At 39.0% G+C, this 19,389-nt stretch overlaps 1 protein-coding gene across 1 annotated transcript; it reads right to left on the bottom strand.

The window, feature by feature from the left end:
* Nucleotides 1-1,610: 1,610 nt before the first annotated feature.
* On the bottom strand, nt 1,611-18,988 carry LOC117381620 (beta-2 adrenergic receptor-like). Its single transcript, XM_033978612.2, has 4 exons — nt 18,802-18,988; nt 10,816-10,957; nt 7,702-7,993; nt 1,611-4,477 (listed from the first exon to the last, which is right to left on the bottom strand). The coding sequence occupies exons 2-4, from the start codon at nt 10,943-10,945 to the stop codon at nt 3,538-3,540; spliced, it is 1,362 nt and encodes a 453-aa protein (XP_033834503.1). The 5' UTR covers nt 10,946-10,957; nt 18,802-18,988; the 3' UTR covers nt 1,611-3,537.
* Between the last annotated feature and the right edge of the window lie 401 nt (nt 18,989-19,389).

Below are 19,389 nucleotides of genomic sequence, written 5' to 3'. Positions count from 1 at the left end.
AGAGAAAGGGGGAGGAGAGAGAGGGGGCAGGGGGAGGAGAGAACGAGAGAGGGCAGGAGAAGGAGAGGGAAAGGGGGGAGGAGAGAGGAGAGCGAGAGGGCAAGAGGAGGAGAGAGAAGGGGGGAGGGGAGAGAGAGAGTGCAGGAGAAGGAGAGGGAAAGGGGGAGGAGAGAGAAGGCAAGAGAAGGAAAGAGAAAGGGGGGAGGAAAGAGGGCAGGAGAAGGAGAGAAAGGGGGAGGAGAGAGAGGAGAATGAGGGCAGGAAAAGGAGAGAGAAAGGGAGGAGAGAGGGCAGGAGAAGGAGAGAAAGGGGGGAGGAGAGAGAGGAGAGAATGAGGGCAGGAGAAGGAGAGAGAAAGGGGGGAGGAGAGAATGAGGGCAGGAGAAGGAGAGAGAAAGGGGGGAGGAGAGAGAGGGCAGGAGAAGGAGAGAGAAAGGGGGGAGGAGAGAGAGAGGGAGCAGGAGAAGGAGAGAGAAATGGGGCAGAAGAGAGAGGAGAGCGAGAGGGCAGGAGAAGGAGAGAGAAAGGGGGGAGGAGAGAGAAACGGTGGTCAAGAAGGTTAGAGGACTGTTACAGGAGATAAGGGGAGGTGGTAGAGGGATGAAAGTGGGAGAGGAGAGGGAGGGAGGGACAGAGAGGGAAGGAGAAGTAAGAAGAGAGGGAGAGAGAGTGAAGGGGAGGAGGACGAGGAGGGGGGTGGTGGAGAGAGAAACAGACAGAATGAGAGAGGGGGTAATATAGAGATTAGAAACGGTGGAGCAGCTGATAGAGTATCTGAGAGAACGTGCAGCTGCCCCCATCCGTCATGTCTCACATGGACAACACTTTAGTCTCACCACAGGCTGAGTTTCCGGATGACTAGACCTGGTCACAACTAACAAAAGTACTCATCACAAATACTACTTATACTAAAGAAAAAGTAACGAGAGTGCACTTCACTTTTCTGCTGAATGATGCATTTGCTTATTTCCATTCCCACATTGTATTGTTAAAGTAATGTAATGACCCCAGAGATAACCTACATTGTCCTCAAAATAGAAATGGCCTTTTTGCAAGAGATGACGAAATATTTTATGTTTTTGTGTATTTTCTATCTCTGTAAAGTCCCCTGTCTGTGTCTGTGCAGGTGCTGATCACATTACACCACTGGATTTTATTTCTTCACAAAGAAATCATTTAACAAAGTGCTCCAGGCTCTAATTTCTGTCTTTGGAGGTTTTCTTATGTAATTAGCTGTGTGATAAATAAATGATTGAGAATATTCCTCCCCCATGAGTCAGCTGGCTAACATGAGGGCTGACTGTGTAACACTAAACTTGTGCGACTCAGAAAAAATGTTTAGGCTATAAATCGTATTCAGTGGACTACACGAGCCTTGTAATACTGGCTGTTACAACAAATAGTGGATCCAAGGGTTAGGGACGGTATGTAAAATAAAAATAGATGAAATGATAAAGATGTATGTGTGCCTCATTTGAAAACATAATGGCTGCTATTCTGCACACATATATATATATATATATATATATATATATAATTTCAAACCTGATCTCCTCACTGAATGATGTGAGTAATTCTACTAAAAAAAAGTCTAAATAACACAAGGAAACTTTACTCAAGCCACATTTAATATTGAGCAAACACATTTTTACAGAATTGAGATGACATTCACAGAATGGAGGTAGAAAATCATGCGTTTACTCAAATGTGTGTTGTATATTCACAATAGCTCCACTGACAGTACAAAAAGCAAAAGATCTATGTTATAATACACATTTATAACAAAGGAATTAAAATTATTTGACCACGATGCCAAAACTGAATAAACTAGTTTGGTAAGATTGAGTAACACCTATTTCTGTTTTTTTTTTTATTTTTAAATTTTTTTAATAAAGTGATAAACCTGATGATGTCCATACATATTTTCCATACTTTGTGAGGACATTATATTGACATAAATTCATTTCTGACTGATCTTAACGTTGCCTGACCTTAACCTGAACCTTAACCTCAACCTAAAGTAACCCATATCTTCACTTTCATCTTTCACCTTTTCATCTTTCACAGTCACATCATTGATCTAATGTTTAACCTCATGGGGAACTGATTTTTGGTCCCCACAAAACACAGGGTCCCCATGAAGCGTATCGAGATTTCTGACACCATAAAGTGATGGATACTTTTACTTTACAATGTAACTTTACAAATAAACAACATTGAGACAGATAATTTGATCATTTTTTCACTTAGTAACATCAGCAATACACAAGATGCAAAATATAGAAATTAGTTAAGAACATGCATTTTGTTTTGAATAGCATTACAAAGCAGAACAGAATATATTAAAGCACATTTTCACTTCACGTGTGGTCTACTGTAAGCAAAAACATCACTTTAGATAAATACATTTTTTCATCAATCATTACATTAATAACATGAACCGTTATAGTATTGTGCGTCTCATTTAATTTTTTATTTACTTAAAAAATTCAATAAATAGGACAAACCAAAACAGATCAGACTTGTACACTTACAACGCTCAGTTTCAAACACATTCATCAAGACTATATATGACTTGGAGGTGTGATCGGGTGACCTGGGTGTTACCTGGGTGTGACCTGAGCTAAATCACTCCTCACTTTGTTCATGGAGTCTGCAGTTTTTTCAAATGGAGCTGGAGAACATTCAACTGTCTGTTTGTTTTTATGGCTGAAAATGAAGTAAAAACACCACTGCCCAACTCACGTCTGATGCTGTAGACCAGTAAAACATCTTGATGGATTTTAAATTGGAAAAAAGAAACTGTTTAAATGCTTTGATTACTCTAATTACTCAATGCGACTGGATAACATTTATTCTGTTAAAATGCTATGTACATGTGTATTGGCGTTTTTTAAGACACACTGATAGGGATGGAGTCATAATGAGTCATAAAAAGTCATAATTTACAGATTTACATTAAGGGATTTTTTTCACGTCAATGCAGTTGGAGGAATTTCGGTGCTTCGCTTGACTTATGTTGATAAATGAATGTATGTTTACATTTCAGGCTCGTATACGTCAAGACAATTTATGAATTTTAATCTTTTAGTAAATCGTATCCTAATTTTCCAAAAACAGAATTATAATTTATACAGCAGCCCATCTCAAGACAAGCAACTGCATCCGTGTTTTACAAATCGGCTTCTAAGCAATTATCAGATCAAAAAACAACAAATTTGCGAGGCACATCTGGTCTTTCTTCTACTTTTATTCCACACAGTTTTATAGGTTTGTAAATCCTGTGGCAATAAAAGTAGAAAGAAAAAGTGTGTTTGCAAAATGTTTCAAACCAATCAGCGATTTTATCTGCATGTAAAGGTGTAAGTGAATCTGTTTAACCCTGACTCAGACCTGAAAGGACACAAGTAGGACGTCAGCAAATCTATTAACCTTTTCACGGAGCACGTAACTTCCCATCATCTCTCCAAACCACCTCGGTGACCTTTACATACAAATTGACTTTCATTGTTGAATCTGTAAACACTTGTATAAAGTCTACGCGATGGACGCCAGACTTTCCTTGCAGCTCCCGTTGGTTGAGCCTGACGACAGAGAACCAGGCGATACCTCCAGTGTCTGTTCAGGCAACGGCGTGGGCAGTCTAATGGTCATTGGACTGTCCCGTAGAGAGCCGTCCACGCTGCCTTCCCATCCTAAATTCTTCCCCCCAAGTTCTTTCTCTTTGCTGTCATTTGTCCTGCATTGTGGCTTGGGATACCCATCCTTACAGCACCCCCAGGCCTTCTTGAAGCGTAATTTTTCGGCCCAGTTTCTCAAGCAAAGGATCTCCTGGAAGGCCTGTCTGAAATCAGGACTACGGCAGTAAATGAGTGGGTTGAAAGCGGAGTTAGAGTATCCAAGCCAGTTCAGAAGTCGAAATAAAAGTGTAACATCGCCGAGATCTAAAAACATCAAAATGTTCAAAATAAAAAACGGCAACCAGCAAAGTGTGAATGTCCCCATGATAATCCCTAGTGTCTTGACAGCTTTCTGCTCCTTCAGGCAAAACTTAAGACGCCTTGTCGTGGATTGCTTCTCAGTCCGCGTTTTCCCGTTTTCCATCCGTTGCATGCTCAACCTATCATCCGACGCATTTCTCCGAAGCCTTTCCGACGGGCTTTCCTCGGAATACGCCAGAGAAATTTGCAGTTTCAGTAAATGCCGTTCCCGTCCCCTGATCTTCTCCAGTTGTTTTTGGGCTTCCTGGAAAACTCTGGTGTAAAGGAAGATCATGACAACCAGCGGTAAGTAGAAGGAGACAATGGAGGAGGAGATCGCATACGCAGTGTTGGTGTTGAAATCGCAGCAGGATTCGTTGGCTAAGCAGGCTTTAGCTTTGTCGTCGTTGGCCACCCAAAGTTTGAGATGGATGGGAAGGAAGGAGATGAGAGAGGCAACGATCCACACAGCCAGGACCACAGCGACCGCACGACCCCTGGGTGAAGACAGCAGAGCGGTTACAAAAACATCAGAGCAAGTTACCATACTCCACCTCCTCCGTATGAACCACGCCAGAAAATGTGCATATACAAACAAACCCAAGGACAGAAGATTGATTAAGTTTAAACTGATCTGTACTGGATATACGCACAGGGAGTATAAAGGGAGTGAAGTGTAAAGTTAGCACAAAACGGCAGATAGAAATGATATCACTGGGAATGTGTTTTAAGTGAAAAATCCACAAAATGGTGACCAAAATGATGGCAAAACCCTTGAATATAAATAAACCAGGACTTTAAATGTCGGCATTAACGATGTCACTCTTAACGACCCTCAATTGCTGCGCATACTGCAATTTGAGAACCATCTGTAGTGAATATATTTACAAGCGCTAGAAAGGAGTAAAGGCAAATAGAGACGATATCACAGGGAATACTTAATCAAAAGTTCGTAAAATGGCAGCCATAACTGAAAAAATAATAAAGTTTAAACCGAGGAGAGGTTAAGCAACAAGACTCTAAATCTTATGTGAGAAACAATGGATAAGAGCATTTTCAAACCCAATAAAAACTGTTATGACTGGAATATCACATACAGAAAAGAGTAATTTGCCGCATTTACTAAATCAAATCGTATCCCTCTAAGAACATACACATTTTTTTTTCAATTGCTGGACCAAAACAATGGGAAATCTACTGAATTAAAAGGTTTTTGTTGATAAAAGCCATTGTTTAAATCTGATTAGGACTAGACTACAACAAAAGGAACGTCGCTAAAACAAAATTGATGTCATATTGTTGCATGCTTCATTGGAAAAATACACACTTCCTTTCTTAGGCACTCGGAAATATCACTTTGAAATGTCAGTATTGTTCAATTGATCTTTATCCAACGAAAACAATGCTGGAGACGGTCTAACTTTTTCACAGTACAGTATTTGCAGCTGACTGGGCTTTAAGGTTACTGGGTTAATTAAGGTTTCGCGTTAAGAATTCTGCTTGTATGACGTGATTAACATAAGTTTTTGTAGACATACGCCCCTTGCTGGAAATGAGCGGGAAACTGGGTACTTCCTGCCGCAACTGATTGTGTTGATGATGTTTATGTTGTTGAATACTGCTAATGCGGTGTACAACAAAGACTGCAGGAAATATCTCACTTTTACACAAAGACTTTTACATTGCCTGAGTAAAGAGTTTAAAAGATAATCCAGACGATGGTTTTGAAACTGAGACATTTTGACCGCCGCCCGGAAGTCATTTTCAATCTGAAGGTATAGGACTGAGAAGCTGTGCTGATTTATCACCTGAAACTGCTCTGTGTGCTTTGTTGACCTGCTAGCCTCATTATAGGTTTTTGTAATGTATAGCTCTCTGCCAGCCTCGACTCTGCAGTTGTTAAATACCTGATATAAACTGTTTCTGTCATGGACCACCCCTGGATGAATGAGGGATTACATCATCTCCTGTCATTGGAAAGGTAAATGGCTTTGTGAAATGATACGTTTTTTGGTTGAATGAATGTCATAATCCTTATAGCTCCTGTACATTATTTCTCCTGTTTTCTAACCTTGACTGGGAGGAGGCACTCTCAGCAAATGAGCATCTTTTGCATTCATGAGATAAAAGTGAATTTATAATTTGACATTGACTGGGTACATAGGTCTTATTACATGTTTGCTTTTACTGCATTCCTTTTGGGTCAAACATTTTTACAGGGCATTTGAAAGGTTTTCAGAATTTTTCCATGTAGGATTCTGTCTGGCAAGGAAGTACTTGTGGTAAATATTTATTTCAATAAAAATTGAAGACCAGTAGGAAACCTATTCCTATCACAAGTCGTCAAGTACATAAAAGTCTCTTGTCCATAATCATTTATAATTATAAACCAAAATGGTCAAACTCAGGATACGATTCTTTAGATACTTGGCTACTTAGATTCTTGGATAGATTCACTTATCTGTCAGTGGGCTGTGTTCTCTGCATCTGCAGTGATATACAATGTTTAAATTGCCTCAGGTGAACTCTGGAGCCGTCCTTAATATAGCAAACCCATTCAATTCACACGGCAACATACCGGTAAACTAAAGGCTTCAAGTAATACTTTACAACTTGATCACCAAAACAGTACAATTAATTAATCCATAGTAAATCTGCAGGCTTATTTAGAGTGGTGGTCAAACTTTGTTTGCTAAAGTACATTGTCTTGAGTAACTTTTTAATAAAATTGTACTTCTCAGAGTAGTTTTCAGACTTTCCCTTACTCCTACAATAGTATTTATATTATAGTGTAATGTGACCATATTAAAATGGTTTGGAACCTTTGTGTTCTTGCTCCACTCCTTGAGATATGATTTATCTTTTAAAATTTGTGTGGTCTATCCTTTGAAAATACCAGATTTTGTGTGTTATTGAATGCCTTCCGATTACATTATCTTTGTACTGTTTCTTCTTCTTGAATTCTTTGTACGGAACTAATATTATTATTTTAAAGTGGCAGTACTCTTACTTGAGTACAACTGGCTATGGCCACCCCACCGATCTCTATTTATATTCTTATGTAAAACAGACAATACAAACTCAAATTTATTGCACAGCTAATCTGTTGAATCCAGCCTTAGCAGTGGACCCTATAAAATGAATGAAGTGCTTGTCTTCCTAATGTGCCGTCCTCAGGTTGCCGATACATCACGTCTAAGTCATTTGGTTTTGGAAAGTGCTTAACAGCAACATTTACCACAACTACCTAAATGAATTTGGGGAAAATAAGACAACTTAAGCTAATTTGTTTGTTGTTGGCTGGTGCGAGTATGTTCTCTGCCTCGTCTAAAGGTCAGACTCAGACAGAGCAGCAGGAAACACTTTTGGATGAGCTCAAAGTGTTCCAGCTTTTGCCACTTCAAAATTTCAGTGGACGAGACCAGGAAAAGTGATTCCTCCATAGATATTTCAATACTATTAATTGAGTAAAGTCATTAGTTAGTAGAACTTGTAAGGATAGCGCACATTTTAGATTTATTTATTTTATATTAAATCAAGGTATATGTGTTTTGTGTAGCACTGTAATGGATTTATACCGTCCATTTCACTTTAGTCTCCAAAGTCAACTGTCCTCTCAAAGCACTTAATCCTGGTTATTAAACTATCTGAAACAGCTCTCCTCACTGGCCCCATTGTCTCCCAGATAAAGCCGTCTCCATCACCCAGGCAGTGGTCATACCTGGTGAGCAGTGAGGGGTATCGAAGAGGGGACGTGATGGCCAGGTAGCGGTCCAGAGCGATTACACACAGCGTCTCTATACTGGCAGTCACACACAGGACATCGGTCGCTGTCCAGAATTCACACATGAAACTTCCAAACTGCCATGCCCCCAAGAGGATGTAGGAGGAGCCAAACGGAACCACGGCAATGCCCATGATCAGGTCTGCCACAGCCAGAGAGGCTATGAACAGGTTTGTGACGGTTTGCAGACGCTTGAAACGCAAGATGGCGGTGATGACAAGGATGTTACCTAGAAACAAAGAAGAAAGGTTCTGGTAAAATTGTGAAGAAGTGAAAGTGAAAAATTTAAAATATTCCATCTTTAGAATATAAAAGCGCAATGAAACTCATGAACAGCAACAAGACCTTCTGCATACTACTTCAGCTGATAAATACACATAAAGTCTGCTTGTTACCAGGGCAGGTTACAAGTTAGGTCTGTGGAGAGGCAAGCTCACTCACAGTAAAATCATCATTATGGAACCTGTTAGTTGGGGGGTTTATGGGGAAAAAATTGTATGTAAATGTGTGTGTCAAATAATGGGAATTATAAGTTTAACTGAACCTCCGCTCTGCCTGTTTATTTCTCTCTGTCTCTGTGTCCTGCTTCCTCCCTCAGTGCAGAGCTGTAGCAGACAGGGGAATATCTGTTCAGGATTTGTCTGAGGCTTTATTTTATTCACATTTGAGTTTTCAGGACAGATGCTCACATATAACATGAAACCGAGATGAGGTGCCTTTACGTTACGAACTCGAAAAGCAGCTTTAGTGCAAAACATGCAGATGAATTGTTCTAAACTCCACACTGTGTACAGTGTACACAGAGCAGAGAGGTGTGTGGGCTGTAGTTTTCTCTAGTCTGTGGTCTATAGAGAAGATAATATAGCATGAAGTGCACAAAGCTACTCTGTAGTAGCTGTTATAACGGCAATATTATTTCCTGCCTTTGGCTAAACCCTGTCACAGAAAAAAATATGCAATTAGGCAGTAAAGTTGTGTTAAATTAAAGTCATTGCATCATTCTGCAGCTCTGCACATTTACAAAAGTAGCCAATAATTTCATGTGAATGGTAAAATGCATAGTAAAACATAAAGATTCATCGAGGCATCAATAATCGTTCTGGCTCGTGAGCCTCAGAATCGTAATCAAATTAAATTGTGAGTTAGCCATAGATTCCCACCTGCATTGTACCTGATCTGCAGTTGTCAGTATCTATCAAACATTGTTGAGGCTCAGAGCTGTAGGGCCTACAGCGTACTATAAATATGAAAATGACTTGATTCTGCATTTCAAAAAATCAAAGCCACATATTTAATCTTTGACTCCAGGTCAAAGCCATGTAGATATAACTACAGGCTGTGTAAATGTAGTTAAGTTAAGAATGATTCAACTCTAAACTGAACCAAAAACAACCTTGAAAATGGTTTTCCAAGAAGAAGATATCCAGCCTAATGACCCTGTCACATGGATCGATTTGTGCAATTGTTATTGACTTGGCCCGAAGCAAGACCTGATTTTAGTCACAAGCCAAGTGTGTTTGCGCCTTAAACTGAAGAGTCAACCATGGAAGTGTCCACTTGAGTGTGACATAAGCTTACAGAGCCCATATTATAGTATTTTCTGATCTATGTTGTAATGTTTCCTCATCAAAAACATACCTGGAGGTTTGTTTTGTTTCATTCACACATGTTTAACACACAAACCCTGCTTATTTGAGCTGAGTTCTTCTCGCAAACAGAAAACACCTTGTGATGTCATCATGTGGTAATACAGGAAGTGCTCCACTGTGTTTTAAACTCCACACACCTTCACTGGAATCATTTATTTCAGCCCTAGAATTGCAGATCTCTACTGCACTAAAGGTAAAAGGAGCTGTTAACTTTAAATCTACCACTACATGACATCATAAGGTGGAACGGAGCATTTTGAGCTTTGGAGATACAGAACGACTAATAAACCCAGATTATGCAAACATGTGTGAATGAAACAAAACACAACTCCAGGTATATTTCTGAGGAGGTAACAACATTCTAACATGACTTAAAGCTCACAAGAGTCAATTTTGTGCAATATAAGACCTAGATATGGTTAAAATTCTTGTGAACTTGCCTAATGTTTGCAAATAAGATTGAATTTTAACTTAAAGCCATCCATTCAACATCACAACTATGCTGTTTTGATCTTGTAAAACAAAAATGAACCTACAGTCTAACAAAGAAAGAAAGCCATCAATTAAAACAACGAGCAATTGGGTCAGAAAGAATTACTGACCGAATTAGTACAGCAAAAGTCACATGATCTCTACCTGTGTGGTTGTCATGGATACTGCTTCCTCTTAGTGATTAAAACGTCTACAACAAACGCATTTGTTTAGATTATTGATTTTTACTCAGTATCTTCCTGGATTTCAAGGATTACTGAGTCTGTATCCATGGAGTTCCTGGTCCTTAAATGCATCCCTTCTCCAAGCAATTACAGCTGAAAGGACCTTTCCTTGGGATAGCCTACAAATTGAATTATCTATAGGCAACCCACAGGGAACCTTTGTCCAGGTTTAAAGAGGTTAACTAAAATGTAATTACAACAGTTTTTTTTTTGTAATAAAAATTGGCAGTAAATTTACATGAAGGGTACCTGATGCTAGTTTTACTTTTGATACAAAGTTCTAAGGTCTCCAATGGGTTTGATTGACAGGCGGGTTAACGAATCAGAGAAACACATCATCTGTATCAAAACAGCACATTATAAGTGAAAAGAATAACACATAATAACCTGATGAACTTCTGCAAAAACAATGCACAAAGCAATAAACTCTGAGTTTGATTTTGTTCTAGATGACCAATGAGCCCATTCATTACTCTAAAACAAACAACCCTAATTGCACTGCCATAAATTACTACACTATAAATCCTATAAAGAGCATTTCAGTCTGGATGCTTGGCTAGCATTTTGTTCCATTCACACAAGTTTGATAAACAGATTCATAACTGCATCATTATGAACATCCTCCATCGACATCTACCATTTTATGTTTATTCACAAACGCTGTACATCACATTTGATTTACTCACCAAACACTATGGCCATCACCAGTACAGCCATGCCCACTCCGATCACGACCAGCTCGACATCGCTGTACTCCCCCTGGATCGAGGAGGTGTTCGACAGGGAGAAGTTAGAGCCCCTCACACCTGCATCCATGGTCTACTGTCTCTGTAATAAGTAAAAACATAATCAATCCACGATCTATCCATCTTTCTAGCATATCATTTTTCATGTGCACTGCGTAACGTGGTAGAAGGATCGCTACCTTTGCTATTTCTTTGCCAGAATTTTCAGTTTCACAGTAAAGCATTTGACTCATCTATCATTTTTATCATTATGGTGTTTCAAAAATACCTTAAAAACCATGAATTCGTACAAGGAACAGCATCTCCTCTCCACAAATCTCCATGTAAGTAGACAGTTTTAATGCCATACTGTGGAAAATTACCGGCAAAGCGAAGCGTAACATCTCCATTGAGACAAGCACATGGTGGACACCCAGAAAAGTCGCTTAGTGCAGCTTTAAATCCTAATGCCACAGTGGCCAGGGAGCTGAAAAGTGTCATTTTGCTGTACTGTAGTATGGCTAAAGGCTGAATGTCTCTCCACACTTTTCACCCCTGTCCTGTTGAATAAAGCCATTACATTTAAAACTGTAAAAACCAAAACTGAATAAATGCATTCCCCTTAAAATAATGTATTATAGACACGAAAAGACAGGTTTTTGTTGAAACTTTGATGTGAGGAATGCAGAGATGCTTTGTGCGCACAGATTAAGTTGACAACACAGACTAAATGTTTAGCTGTGGTCTCGGACAGGCCCATATTTCGTGTTCACTCCCTGAGAGTTCTGGGTTTAGGGAGGGCGGTAAATCTGGACGTCTCATGTTGTTTTAAGTCGGCCGCTCTTTTAACTGTGATGAATGGCACGAATACAGGTGTTAAGTGCCTGCTGCGTAAGAGACCTCTGCACACCGGCACACTCTGAAGTCCATGGCCAAATTTTACGTAAATCAGTGCTTTTATGAGTTAACAATCTATCTAGACTATGATTGTTCCCAAGAGAAAATATATTATAAGCATGATTGGGCTAAGAGTGGCTCCTGTTGTAGAGTGGTTCAATCCTAAGCAGTTCATGTTACTAGTGTGTCCTTGGGCAAGACACTACTCCCACCAGTTTGAATGTAGTTTGTGAGAAAGTGGTGATGGCGGGCATGTTTTCTGTTGGTCTGTAGATTAGTCCACTATATTAACATAATCATTTAGACAGTTCATCAATGGCCCTAAACATTGACCACATTTAGAAAATAAAAATCAAACTATATTAAATTAACTTGTTAGTGCGTTAGGATTAATGTCTGCGTTAAAGCAATCATCATCAATCATCTCACATCTTGTTTTTTTGTAATATTTGCATCATGTGAAAGCTCAAAACCCCCATAATTCACTCACTGAGCTTCAGAGGCTGCACTAGCACTGATTAATGACTGCAGGTGCTGTGGTTTAGTGAGGATTCAGATCAGAGGGAGCCTTTTTAAGTTTAAATCAACTGGATTTCAGCATTGGAATTAACAAAACAAATGAGAGAATTGTGAGGCTCATTGTGTTTTCTGATTGGATAATTACCTTGGGAACCAAAAGACCAAATTATAGTATAAACAATGTGGGTTTGGGTTGTTGTTTTTTTTGTAAATCAGCATTACAGTAGTTATTGATTGAAGCAATATTGATGATTTTTGATTTGTTTGTGATGATGTCTGCCTTATTTATGAAATTTTAAATCCAAACCTTACACTTTCCCTTTAATCATGTTTTTATCTCACCCATTAATTCTAATTATAACCGCTGAATGGACTTCCACCAGCTCAATTATTCCACTTTACTGTTCCATTGATTAACTGATTGGAGCAACTGTCTAGCCAATAAATACCAACCAAAACACAAAGTACTGAGTGTGGCTGTGGGTTCCTGTTACGGACATCTTGTACTGCTGACTATGTCTTCAGTACAGGATGTCTCCACCATGAGTCTCAATATGAGCAAATTAGTCTCACACCCTGAATGTCCTTCTCATTTCAGTTCACACATGTACTTCACTCGTATAAAGGTATAGTATTTGCATAACAGTGGACTAGATGGAACAAATTCTGGTTACTGTGTTTTGAAGCTGAACAGAAATAGCACGATCAGGTCACTGCCGTAGTAGTGATAGGCCTTGTGTACAAAATACCAGAGTGGTGAGTGGTGACGAAGTGGTAGTAAACCTGGAAATTAGCAAATTGGTAAGAGATTTGCCTAATTGTAGTAGTAGCAGTACTGGTAAGCTAGCACAGTGGTTGCTAAATTATACAGTAGACCTATATTTGAGTGAAAATGAGGTAAAAAAAACAACACAATGTCATGACAAATAAATCAAATTAAACTTGTTTTACTTATTACAATAACAATAACAGGTGTCAGTTTCATTTTACAGTAGTCCAAGGTCAGTTGCGTGGCTATTTTGGGGAGTCCCGGCTTTAAAAACATGGGGAACCCCCTCTGTGTTAGTATGCTCACATTTTTATATAGCGTTTTTCCACCTTCAATGCACTTAAAGCTCTTTACACCAAGCAACTACTCAGCCATTCACACGCATATTCATACACCAGTGTACACAGACATCGGGGGTGAAGTGGGTCAAGTGTTTTGTGACAGGATTCATCTGTGGGAGCGAGAATTACACCACCAACCTGTCGATCGGTGGGTCAAACTGCTCAACCAGTGATGTTTATGAGAGTGGTATTTGAACACTCTACCAGTTTTGTCATTTGTCACTTTTGTGTCAGCTTGGATGGATATTTTGTTGTACAGTTTATAAACGGCCTACACTGTATATCCATGTGTCAAAGGTCTGTTGATTAACTTAAATGTAAGCTTTTGCTAATCTGTAGTTAGCAAATGCGCCATTCACAGAGTTATCAGAGTGTCGCATGTGGAGCTGCTGCTGATAAAGATTATTCTATGTGGTCTATGTAAAACTCCCCTGCTTAAATAACAAAGTATTTAACTAATTGTTCATTTCCCCCCAAAAAATATTTGTGCCTTAACGTATTGTTTCTGTTTCTCTATGCTAGTTGCCAACATTTCAGAGTAGCTGTTTGCTGACCGTCAAACATGTGGCAGTGCAGCTGGTAAAACGCAATCTTAGTTTCCAGGACCAGATGAGCTAAGACCAATAAAATCTATCTGAGGTCAGACCAGTTCAGCTGTAACAGTGAAGTATGACATGCAAATACGTTTATGCACTTATGTTCACAAGTACAGTATGAAGAATTGAAGTAGGGTAGTGGAATATGTAAAGTATTTAGTTCAAATACATTGCGCTGTTACTGGGAATGACGGCAATAACAGTAATAGTGGCACTGAAAGTATATGATAATAACAGAAAACCTACCAAAGACTACCAAAAGACTATCAAAATGTAAAAAAAATATATATTACAAATACTTATAGGGCATAGACCCGGTCAGTTTTGCAACAAATGAGATGAACATGGAAAATAAAACTAGCAAAACTGTTTATTTGTGTCATAAAGATACAATGACATCCGCTAAATAACATCACAATTTGTTCTTTTATATATACGTTTGCATCCTTTCTAAATCTATTACTATTTGTACAATGCAAGTTTGCAAAAGTACGTTTTTCTCTTGACTACAAACACAGTACTTAACAGCTAAAGTAGTGTAATCTTACAGTGACAGTCGATATACTTTTGTGGAAGGGGCCACGTTGTATAAGATTGCCTCTGCTGTCCTTAATTGACCCGTGTGTTGACAGGACAGCTACAGAGTGATCGGAGTGAAAGTGTGACTGATTCTACCATTCATAATTCATCACTACACTTCTGAGTACTTCTCTTGATTCAGATGAGAGCTGTGATTTTAGCTGTTCTCCTGACATGTACACATAAAGTACTTGCATTTCAGGGCACATTAGCTGCGGTGTGGTGCAGTCCAGACCTGTTTAGCTGTGGTGAAGAGCAGCATTGATTCATGGGTGTTGGGGCAGTTTCCCTGTGGTCAAAGACTCGTACTGTTTATGTCTGGGAGCAGGTTCAACGCCTGTCAGGGAAAACTGGGACGGGACGGGGGAGGTGCTCTGACAGGTGCAACAGCAAAAAAACACAGCAGTAAGTTTTGAAGTGCAGCTTTGGAAAAATTAGAGAAAAATTAGTCAATTTTCTACTCACTCAACAGTATTACACCATAAACTCTGCAGTTTTAAAAGTAGAAGGCAATTATTGCGGTATGTTATTACAACTACATCGAAACCACGAGAAGTACAAGTGTTAACCAGGGATTTTGGAGCTGGGAAAAGTTGCTCAGTTTCTTAAAAGTTGTTTAAAAGTGCAATTAGAAGCAACAGTAACATGGCATTGGTGGCACTGTAGTAGTTTTCGTTGCTGTAGCAGTAGTACTTCTAATAGTAATAGTAATGTAAGCATCAGCAGTATTAGTAGTTGTAGTAAAAGTAGTAGTAGCATCTAGTAGTAGTAGTACATCTATCTAGTAGGAATGGCAGTATAGAAGCAGCAGTTGTAGTAGTTGCAGTAAAAGTAGTAGTAGCATCTAGTAGTAGTAGTACATCTGTCTAGTAGTAGTGGCGGTATAGTGGCAGCAGTTGTAATAGTTGTAGTAAAGGAGTAGTAGTAGTACATCTATCTAGTAGTGGCAGTATAGTAGCAGCAGCAGTATTAGTAGTTGCAGCAGTAAATGGAGTAGTAGTACGTGGCAGTATTAGTAGTGTAGTATATGGTGGTATAAGTATATTCTCTCTTGGTCGATTTTGAAGTGTCAAAGTTTTAATCTTGATGGATCTCACTAAACTCAGTTAAGTAAAATCTCTCTCATCACTTTTCCCTCAAAGGCAATTTTAATTAATGAGCCGAGCCAGACGACTTTTAGGGACAGATTATATCAGGGCACCCGTGAAAAATGATCGTTTCACAGTTGACGATCTGAATAAAACATCAAGCTCATATTCTCACACCTTCTTTAGATCAGTGACCTCGTAGTACAGACAGAGGAGGGAAGTTCAAATGAAAAAAAGAACGATTAATTTAGTCCTATATAGTTAATAGAATAGAGCTGGGAGGCAGGATTTTAAATGCAAAAAACCCCAAACTGTCTCTCACCTCCTACTCCATCTTTTTCCCTCTCTCTCTCTCGCTCTCCTTTGACAAACACAGCTAAGTTCTGGTAAAAATCAACCCCACCCCCTTCCCTTCTCTCTTTCTCTCCCTCTTTCTCTCCCTCCCTGTCTCCCTGGGAAGCCCTCCAGAGGGACGTCCTGGACAAACGCCTGCCCACCTCAGCTGGCGCCTGTCTCTGTGGAGCAGGAGCCACAGTTGTAGATCCTCCCCTGTGATTTAGCACCTCTGCACTTCTGTGTTAGAGCCACCAACCACCATCCACCCTGCACAAGTATCTCGTTGATGAATAGCGTTGTTTTTTTGTAGCGCTGTGGTAGAGCAGGATTCTTAGTGAAAGTACACACCACATCATAGCAATAGTGGTATTTGTAATAGTTTCTTTTTTTGTTTTTTGAGAAAGATTGATGCGTATAAAAGCTAATGTCCACTAGTGGGCAGTACAGATGAAAGATAAGATAAGAGAAGCTTTATTCATCCCACAATGGTGTAATTCCAGTGTTAATATAGATAACAGCAAAGTGTATTTTCTGTAGATTCAGTGCAGACAAATTGTTGTTGTTATAATTACTCTGTCCATCATTTTTACCTTTCCAGAGGCAGTTTTATGCACTAACTTCTGCTGTAACGAGTCTCATTATTTTACCTTAGAAGACAGATGCATCACATACGGTTATGCTAAAACACATAGAATCAAGCGTTGAGTTTTCCCCTTGTGCTTTGCTAACTTTTCTCTTGATGTCAAATCCTCCAGAGCGCCTTCCCCCCCTTTCCCTCCGGAGCATCATTAAACTGCCAGAGCATGCTTTTAGCCGAGCAAGTTTCCAGCATAAGCATCTATTAACATACGCTTAAGGTGACCGTCCAGGACTCCCTCACTCGTCTTCTGTAGCAGCAGCGGTCCAGCCAGCTCTGCTCCATGTTTGGATAAATCTAGTATTAAAGCGACACAGATTCAGGCGCTACAAATATGTACTTTGGCGGCAAAACTGCAGTATCCACATTTGGGAGGGGTTGTTTACTATAAATACTACATTAAACAGACTACCAAAACAGAAAGTATAGTCATGATCTGATATTTTGTGTTTAGATTTGACACATTTTGTTGTGCGTTGATGTTAATCTAATTGCTTTTCCATGTGGCACTTGGTTGCTATGCCGACAAGATGATGTAAAGGTTCAATTCGTCATTTATTGGTTTGTTTTAGCGACTGGATGTATTGAGTTGAGACTGCTGTTGTTTTGATCTTGCTTTTCTGTTGATTACGGCCTACAATAGTCCTTGTGTTCAGAATATAAACAACCGGAAGAAATTGAGCGTGTTTCCTTACACCAGAACGCTACAATATTTACCCTCATTATTCAAAGTGTAATCAAGCTGTGATCGTTTTGTTATTAATGAACTACACTGAGACGCAACAGTAGATCTATAAAGAAAATATCTGCACTTAGCGAGTTTATTCATTCTACACATGAGCAGATACAGATATAATTTTATGCATTTTAGAAAATCTCCAAATAATAAGAATGACTAAAAGCATTTGGAGGACATCAAACCTATCAAGGCGCTGAACCAATCTTGCAATAAATATGAATTATCCCAAAACGTTTTCATGAGTAACTGAATGCAAATCATAAATAAATGAAAAAAAAAATGTACCAAGAGTACTGCTACTGCAACAACAACAGCAATTACTACTATTACTACTACTACCTACAATATATCTATAATAATTTTTGCTTACCTTCAGAAAATGTCTCCACAATATTGCCCACATTATCATCTTGGCAAAAATCCCAAAACCACATCCATAAACACTTACCCAGCCGCTATTACAATAATTCATGGCCCCCCAAAGCATCATGGGAAAGTCATAACAAAGACTTGATTCTGCTGAAGAGCGGAGGGGCAGTTTGTTGAAAGCGAGTATTAAAATCCTCATAAACAATCTCTGTGAGCGCATAAAGTCAAATAAGAGATGACAGCTGCAGAGAGGGACTTTTGAGTGGAGTTTCTTTGAGTGCAAACGTGCAGCTTTGAGATTTAAGACAACATCAAAAAATAAATGAGAAATTACGGCGAAGGCTTGTCCAATTCTGTTGCAATTTTTGTTATGCAAATTGATCACTTTTTAGTTTTTATATTTGAATGATGTTCCATACGCAGATTATTATATATGTAATGTCAAATGCTTTGGACTTGTTCCAATCATTTAACAAAATCTATTTAATCTGTGCATTTTTGTTTACAATTTTTTAATCTATTTGCATTTGATTATTTAAATGAGCTTTTTATTACACAGGAAGCACGTTCATTATTCCAATTTGCACAGCTTCATCTTAATTTCAATGCGACACTTTATTTCCAAGCTTGTAATACTTGTATGACACAGGGACCTTAATTTAGCTGAGACAATTAGATAACATTTTGTTGGTTGAGAATAAGAATTACAGCTTTTACTTTGCACAATACACATAGTTATTCTTATGTTTCCTCTTTTCCTTGTTTGCAAATGATCTGACCCAGCATATTTTATTATGTCACTAATATAAATGACTACACACATGTTCTGCATTTAAAATTACCACAGGACATAAACAAAACATTTCACTTTCATTTTTACCATTGCATCAGTTGTGTTTACTTTATGTGAATGAATAATAACAATTTGCTGTTGTTTTTTCCCCACATTTTTACAGAGTAGCATTTCCATATGTTACTATATCATAATTTCAGATACTTTCAAACCTAATTTTCACATTTTTTTCACATTTTCTAATTCTCTGTACACATAAACACATTGCACTCAAAGGCTCCTACCTGTTGGCTCTGGTTTCCAATCCACAAACTCAGTAATAATCCAGACCTGTCCACAGCGTCTCATATTAAGGTGCTGTCAGCTGGTGCTTCTTCCTCTCTGTTATACTTGTGTTTTTAGGCTCCATTGACTCCTCCTCCTCCACCACATGGACTGTCCCCGTGTTCCTATGTCAGCACTCTGCCTCTCGCAGCACTTTTGAAGCAGCCGGGACGCCCCCCTCGTTTTTATAAGATCAGCCCCATGACATCACATCTCAGCAGCCAATCAGGGGCCAGAGAGCAGCTTTTGGACAGGATTAAGTAACTGCACTGCGCTGGTCCTATGCAGAGTACTATAGGGAAAAGATTTTTTTTTTTATGTGCTCAAGCCTGCAACAAAAATTACACTGCATTATTCAATAGGCACACTCTTTACACAACATACCGGTAGTAGTTATACAAGTGAGAAAGTAGGCCTACTAGTTCCTCTGAGGGCATGTTAATCACATTTACACTGGGTTGATAACAATGGATAATAAATGTCAATACAGTTTTTACAAGTTTATTATGTTAGGAAATACTTTGCTGTTCCCATGTGAAAATCTGTCC

This window comes from Periophthalmus magnuspinnatus, chromosome 14, assembly GCF_009829125.3.
Source record: "Periophthalmus magnuspinnatus isolate fPerMag1 chromosome 14, fPerMag1.2.pri, whole genome shotgun sequence".
NCBI classification, from domain to species: domain Eukaryota; kingdom Metazoa; phylum Chordata; class Actinopteri; order Gobiiformes; family Gobiidae; genus Periophthalmus; species Periophthalmus magnuspinnatus.
This window is presented reverse-complemented; position numbering and strand designations above follow the sequence as displayed.

What these genes read in the sequence shown, in the direction of transcription:
- LOC117381620 (XM_033978612.2), bottom strand. Translation starts at nt 10,945, where the DNA reads ATGGATGCAGGTGTGAGGGGCTCTAACTTCTCCCTGTCGAACACCTCC. An exon ending in GGTGATGGCCATAGTGTTTG is followed by an intron (nt 7,994 to 10,815) that starts GTGAGTAAATCA and finishes CTTTGTTTCTAG; the next exon opens with GTAACATCCTTGTCATCACC. An exon ending in TACCCCTCACTGCTCACCAG is followed by an intron (nt 4,478 to 7,701) that starts GTATGACCACTG and finishes GTCTTCACCCAG; the next exon opens with GGGTCGTGCGGTCGCTGTGG.